Below are 7,200 nucleotides of genomic sequence, written 5' to 3'. Positions count from 1 at the left end.
GAGGAGGGAGGAGCTGAGGGTGGGACTCCTGCACCTGTGGAACAAGCAGAGACAAGATGTTGATGTTTAAATTACTGATTAAAGGCAAAAACTGCTGGTCTCCAGTGTCTCAGGTGTCTCAGATGTGGACAGGTCAGCTGACTCTGTCTCAGGTGTCTCAGGTGTGGACAGGTCAGCTGACTGTGTCTCAGGTGTGGACAGGTCAACTGACTCTGTCTCAGGTGTCTCAGGTGTGGACAGGTCAGCTGACTGTGTCTCAGGTGTGGACAGGTCATCTGACTCTGTCTCAGGTGTCTCAGGTGTGTCCACAGGTGTGTACCTGAGGTTGGAACTGGTCTCTTGTTCAGGAGGTTCCTGGGAGGTCCGCGGGCCATCTGAAGGCCATATGAGAACTGAGGGGGGTCGTTCCAGCCCCGATCTTGGTTACCTGGAAACAAGAGACTGATGATCAATAAAACTATAAACCTAAGAACTAAAGACAGAATTACTGGTTTTTATTTTGTTTTAGCAGAATAAGATGTAAATAAAAAGAAGAAAATGTGTTTATGTTTTTAGGTTTCATTTATGGTTAAAAACATCTTAAAACCAGTTTAAATGGAAAAATTTGGTGAAAAAGAAACCTGAAATAGAATTAGTGACTTTAACCCCTTACTGCCTGAATTCATTTACAATTATATTAAAAACATATTTAATAGTCTGTATGTTTCTTTTCAGCATGCTTTCAGTGATTTAACTGTTCATATATTAAAATGTTTTCATCTTCACCACTCAGGAGATGAATGTGATGAGTTTAGATTTATGTAATACTAAAAATTTTCAAAATAATAATTATTTTTTGGTTCCCTTGAAATGAATGGGGATATTTAACTTTACTTAATTTCAGATTTCAAGTTTTTGTACTGGTAACTTAAAGTTTTAGCTTCTGTTCTGATCTTTCTTCCAGTTTCAGCTTCAGCTTTCTTTCACACATTAAGCTTTCTACTTGATTAATAAATCTTATATTTTCACGTTGATAAATAATTAATTTTAGGCCGAAATTATTACAACACGCCTTTCTTTTATTTTCTCTATAATCTACATATATAAAGTGCATTATTATTGTCGGCAGGACGAGGAAAGTTTAAATCTACAGATTTTTGAAAGGAGTTCGGTGTCCCGGCTGTGAAGCAGCCAGGCCGTGTTGGCAGCCGGGTTCACGGAGTAAAACTTTGAATAAAAGTTAATAAAATCCGGTGAAATGTTGTGATAATGTTTTACCTCTCCGCCACGAGCCGCCGAGGGAAGTTTACTCACCGGGTTTAATGTACACGTCCTCCATGTCGGGGTCAGACATCAGCTGCTTCTTCCCGGAGGAGGCAGAGCTAAGCTAAAGGCTAATGGCTAACGGCTAGGCTAACCGGAAGTGACAAAACAATATTAAAAAGTCCGGATGAAACTTTAGCTTACTTGTGATTAAATCTGGGGTGTTTTCTTTAAAACCTCAGCACTAAACATAACGTGTCGGGTTCAGACACAATAAAACAATAACTATTGTTAATAAATCACAGCTAACAACAGAACTTCCTGTTAGAATTTCAAACTAAAACATACTCCTCTGCATATTTTTCTGTTCTGTGTTTAGAGTCTGAGCTTCAAATCAAATATTACTTTTCTCTTTGGAAAAATTCCCTTTAGAATAAAGACATAAATATGTAAATTAATATATTAAATTAATATATTAAAACCGTAACTGAATGTTCCATGATGCCACATAAAATACAAAGAAGAAGAAAAAGAAAAGGACAGTATTACAGTATGGAAGACAGTCCAAATCTCAAATTATTCTTTGTAAAATAAGCGAAGAGTGAAATATCTGTGTTCCATGATATTTAGTTCAGTGTTATATTTTCCTACAGACCAATAAAAGAAGCACTCGGCCAAGGAATCATTAAATAACCGTCCACATCACCACCAACATTTGATCAGTTTTTTCTTGTCATTACCCCAACATTTCCTGAAAATTTCACCAAAACCTGTTGATTAATGTTGTGCAAAGTCAAACAAACAAACCAGCACTACTGACAAGAAAACCTGAGTGGAGGTGATAAATCTTTCAGATATTTCATGTTTTACTGGTTTTAAAAGATTACAGATTAGACAAAACAGGAAACTTTTTAAGCATGTTTAAATATTTATTTTGTTAATATGCACAACCAATAAATTGAGTTTGCAGACGTGATGGTCATATATGATTTTTTATAAAATATATTTGTTTTTACATGCATCTTTTGACTAATATTAGTTTACTGTTGTCACAAAGACCTGAAACACAGATGATTTTAACTTTTATCTTGACTGAATTCATCGATTGAGTGACTCTAGTTTAATGATTCAAACCAGCTTGGGGCTTTTACTTTGGCAGAAGGAATGTTTGTACTTCCTGTTAAAGAGGCCACTTTGACCCACCTGTCATAACTCAGAGTGACGTCAGCACAATTTCAGGTAAAATTCAAAATGACACAAAGAGTAAACTTTAAACATTTATTAAAAGTTCTTTATATTACAGCAAACTGATCAAAAATAATAATAAACTAAACCAGAAAGTATGAAAAATGTTTTCAAGAAAATCCTAAATGAAACTGAAGGCTCCTCAGTCCTTAAAGGAATGCTTATCACAGGTTCTGTTACTGAGAACCTCTGGTCTTTACCTGCTGAGGTTCTGCAGCAGCCGGACCTTCAGTACCGGTACCACTCTGGACTCTGGGCTCATGTTTCTTCACTGCACAGCTGACTGATTAAATGATGAAGCTCAGAACAATCCTGAAGAAACCTTTTAGTCTAATTTTGTTTTGATTTAAAGAACAGAAAACTGAGGACAGATTGTTCTAAACCTGAACATCATTTTGTTTAGTGTCATTTTTTACAGAGGAGGGCAAGCGAGGCAGAGAACCAGAGAGGGAGGGGAGTGATGATGTCATCAGGGGGAGGACAGAAGGAGGAGGAGGAGAGCATCCTTCATCACACAGGGAGGCAGAGAGGCAGAGAGGAGGGAGAGAAAACACCGAGGCAGAAATAAAACAAAGGAGGAAAAAAAGACTGATGGTGTCTGAGAGGAGGACAGGCAGAGGGACGAGAGACACCCAGACAGACAGGGAGACACGGAGACAGACGGGGAGACAGGAGGAGGCTTTAGCATCCATCCTCTGGGCCTGAGTGTTTGTACCGGATCAGCTGACGGAAACTCACTGTGGAGGGTGGAGCCATGATGGGCAAAGACTACATGTTGGCCATCATCATAGTGAACTATGACGGTGAGACACACACACACACACACACACACACACGTTCCTATTTCCACATGATCAGGGGTCTCAGGTAGCTGACAGGTGTTTGAGGACCTTCCTCTGTCAGCTGTAAACATGTTTGTTTAACAGTTTGTGACACAAGAAATCAGCCATCATTGATGCTGAGATTTTATAAACTAATGAAACATGAATGAAACATGATGTTCTCAAATATAAAATAAAACTTCAGGCTGCTCCAGCTTCTTAAAGCTTTCAGATTGGGTCAGTATCTACGGATCAAAAATCTATAACCAACAGATTAAAAAATAAAGAGCTGAAGTTTAAGTGGTTTTGTTTTTGCCGTATGAACTCTTGTCTTGTTTTCTTTTGTTTAGTAAAAAGAAAAAAGGAAAAAAAATATTTATGTCAGGTGTGTTTTTATGTTAGAAATTCATAAACATTTTCCTGGCCATGTTTGCACCTTTTATATTCAAATTCTCAGATTTATAACGAACATTAAAATCTTTGTTTTGTACACTGTGTACTCAAGTTGGATGGTTCTTTTTACATTTATCTCATATTCTGAGCTCCTGGACTCAGAAACCTACAGATGGTTTTTGCCTTTAAAGTTTCTAATTGTTTTTCCTGCTGATTTCCTGGGTAAATAAACAAATTAATTTCTCAGTATTTGTTTGGATGGAAAAAGGAGCCACTGTTGACACACATCAACAGGAAGGAAAAAGGTCTACAACCTCGAGGGCCAAAGGTGGCTCTTTGAGCTTTGACCAAAATAACGTCCGTCCGTCCATCCGTCCGTCCGTCCGTCCATCCATCCATCCATCCATCCATCCATCCATCCATCCATCCATCCATCCATCCATCCACATGGGAGTTGGTGCCTGTCTCCAGCAGTTCAGTTAGAGGTGGGGAACACCTGGACAGGTCTCCAGTCCATCACAGGGACACCTAGAGACAAATTAGAGTCCCCAGTTAACCTGCATGTTTTTGTCTGTGGGAGGAAACTGGAGTACCCAGGGGAAACCCATGTGTGAACAGGGAGAACATGTAAACTGCACTCAGAAAGGCCAGGAGGCAAACCTGCGACCTTCTCACAGTGAGACGACATCTCTAACCGCTGCACCACATGCTTTGGTATTTTAAAGTGATATACTTATTATTATTATTAATTTTCACAAATATAGACTCACATATGCCTGCACAGTTCAGTGTTTAAAGTTTTACATTTTCTTTGTCTTAACATAAAAAACTCCTACTAAATATTAACAATTTATAATAAATTTTTCAACTCATTATGTAACAAACAATAGTTTCCTGTATGTAGTATTTTTAAACTCTTTATTAGTTGTGCTATCTTTATTTAAAGCATGAAGTATGTTTTTTAGCTCTGGATTTTATTTAGTGACAGAAGAGGCAGAAAGGGTCACAGAGTCTTAGTAAAACGTGCCACATTATTTCAGTTAATGTGATATCTAAGAGTCTGAGTCTGTCTTTCTGTTTTCTCTGTCAGGAAGCTGGATGTAACAGAGACTCACATTAAAGTGAGACTTCAGGTAGTTTCTGGTGATAGATGGGAGCTCTGAGTATAAACCGGTCCCAGAAGTCTGGACTGCAGTGAATTAGTCAGCGTTCCTTCAGCGTGAGCCTCCCTTACTGGCCTCCCAGCCTGAAAGCTTTACATTTATCTGCTCCTGATCTCTGAACTCCTCTGTTGTTAGGGTCTCGCTCAGCTCCGTCTCACTGGAGTCTGTTTGCAACCACTGAGTTTTTGAGCCACGTTTTTTAAATCATGGCCTCTTTTACACTACAGGCAACAATGCATTGTTGGCCGTGCACATTATTATGTTGCCTACCTCTGCCCTCAGTGTCCCCAGCTCCCCCTGCATTTATGATTTAATCTACTGGAGTACACTTTAGTAGTAAAAATAGACAGATTTGGATCAGTTTTCAGACTTTTACCAGAAGACATCTGAGGCTACAGCCCTGACTGTCTTCTGTCAGAGGAGAGCTCTACAATTCACAAAAACTAAACTGAGAAGAGTTTAAGATGCTTGTGGGGACTCTGACTATTTTGAGAAATAAGTTTTGGAACCTGTTCAAAATTCAAGTGACAGAAATCCACATCTCTGCAACTGGCTTGAGGAAATTAAGAAATGATGCAAACATTTTTTTTGAATTCTTAATTAGATTTATATTATTTATGTAATCTTAAACCCATTTAATGGACTCTATAGATGAAGTTACAGAGCTGTAATATTGGGTTATTTGTGGACTTGTTACTTCCTGTCCTGCAGCCTAAATTCGTCCCGTTCTTCAGCGTCTCTGAGGACAAACCTCAGGAAAGTAGAGGCCACCTTGGAGCTTCAGAAAAACTCTGTGTGTAAAAGAAAGGTTTACCTGAGAGGAACATGTGACGAGGAGCAGAAACGGAGAGCAGTGTCCTGTAAAAGGTCATTCCTCTCCATGTCTGATCAGAGGACGCTCTGTCCCACATGACTGTCCTGCAGAGACAATATCCTGAGGGACACCAGATGTCCTCGACTACACACCACATGTTTAATAATGTCTTTACAACACATACAACTAATTCCTTAATAATTTGCTTTGTTGAAAATTTATGACAACAAAATGGTCATAAATGTGGTTAAAATAGTTTGTTGTAAACTGAGAGCCAAGGCAGCCATTTCTACAGGTTCTGAAATATTCAAACCTTTGTAAGTAATGTGCAACTCTTAAAAACCTATGAAAGATCCTGACTTACAGAAAACAGTCCTCTCTGCTGCTCTGATCATTTCCTCCATCAGCTGATTCAGCCGGTTGTGTGGTTGTGTGTCCGAGGCTTTATTAATTATTCAGAGCCTCTCCAGTTTCATCTCTCCTGCTCAGGAGTTTGACCTGTGACTGATAATGATTCCTCCTCGTGAACAGTTTGTACCAACATCACAAAAACAGGACAGTATGAATATTAGCAGCTCAGACATGTTGACTTTGAACAGTTTGAAAAGTTAAGACTTAAAACTAAACAGTTCCGCCCCTAAGTGTTTAAAACATCTCCAGCTACTCTGTGGATTTAATTTTACTATGCGCTAGACCCACTACAATCTGCTGACAAGGCAATGGAGTGCATGGAGGACACCTCCCTGTTTCTGCTGCAGAGTATACTCTCACCTGGACAAAGAGAACAGCATGGTAAGAATCATGTTGTCTGATTTTTCCAGCACTTTTAATACCATCAGTCTTCACATGCTCAGAGACAAGCAGGCAGAGATGAGGTTAGACCTGCACCGGGTGCTATGGATAACAGAGAGACCACAGTTCATCAGGATAAAGAAGAACACCTCTGTCACTGAGCTCCACAGGGCACTGTGTTCTCCCCTTTCCTGTTCTCTCTGTATACGCCTGACTTCCAGTATCACTGAGGTCTGTCATATACAGAAACACTCACTGTGATAGTTGGATTTGTCAGAGATGGATGGAAGGAGGAGTACAGGAGACTGGTGTTTTACCAGCCTGTGGTAAAAAACAGATGTTTTACCAGCCTGTGGTGGCCAGTGAAGGCAGCATGGTACAGCTGGACAGACTGGTGAAGGGGGCTAAAGTCCCAGTCCACAGAGGTGATGGGTCTGTACTTATCCCCAGGACTGGTGTGGTGAGCACAAAGCTGGACTCTGGTGACTGTGGCAGAGAGAAGGACCCTGGACAAAACGCTCACCACCCTCTGCACTGAATTTTAAGCAGGTAGAGGAGTGTCTTCAGTCATGGACTGCTGTCACAATCCTGCTCCAGTCCCTCAGACTCACAGCTGGTTGGACAGAAGTCCCTCAGACTCACAGCTGATTGGACAGGAGCCCCTCAGACTCACAGCTGGTTGGACAGAAGTCCCTCAGACTCACAGCTGATTGGACAGGAGCCCCTCAGA

At 40.2% G+C, this 7,200-nt stretch overlaps 1 protein-coding gene and 1 long non-coding RNA gene across 2 annotated transcripts in view; one reads left to right on the top strand and one right to left on the bottom strand.

The window, feature by feature from the left end:
• LOC119616823 lies at positions 1–1,534 on the bottom strand. The gene is made up of 3 exons (XR_005232874.1): positions 1,294–1,534; positions 320–427; positions 1–34 (listed from the first exon to the last, which is right to left on the bottom strand). It is a non-coding gene; the product is annotated as an uncharacterized LOC119616823 (long non-coding RNA).
• Positions 1,535–2,986: 1,452 nt separating this feature from the next.
• Positions 2,987–7,200, top strand: part of LOC108228749 (amyloid-beta A4 precursor protein-binding family B member 3-like) — a gene marked incomplete at its 3' end in the record, with an annotated part of 8,023 nt that continues 3,809 nt past the window's right edge. Inside the window, exon 1 of the mRNA XM_017404353.2 lies at positions 2,987–3,290. Coding sequence (XP_017259842.1) covers positions 3,242–3,290 — 49 coding nt within the window. The remainder of the gene's footprint in view (positions 3,291–7,200) is intronic.

The sequence above is a fragment of the Kryptolebias marmoratus genome, unplaced genomic scaffold, assembly GCF_001649575.2.
Source record: "Kryptolebias marmoratus isolate JLee-2015 unplaced genomic scaffold, ASM164957v2 Scaffold42, whole genome shotgun sequence".
NCBI lineage: Eukaryota > Metazoa > Chordata > Actinopteri > Cyprinodontiformes > Rivulidae > Kryptolebias > Kryptolebias marmoratus.
The sequence above is the reverse complement of the archived record's forward strand: the minus strand, read 5'-3'. Positions and strand labels throughout refer to the sequence as shown.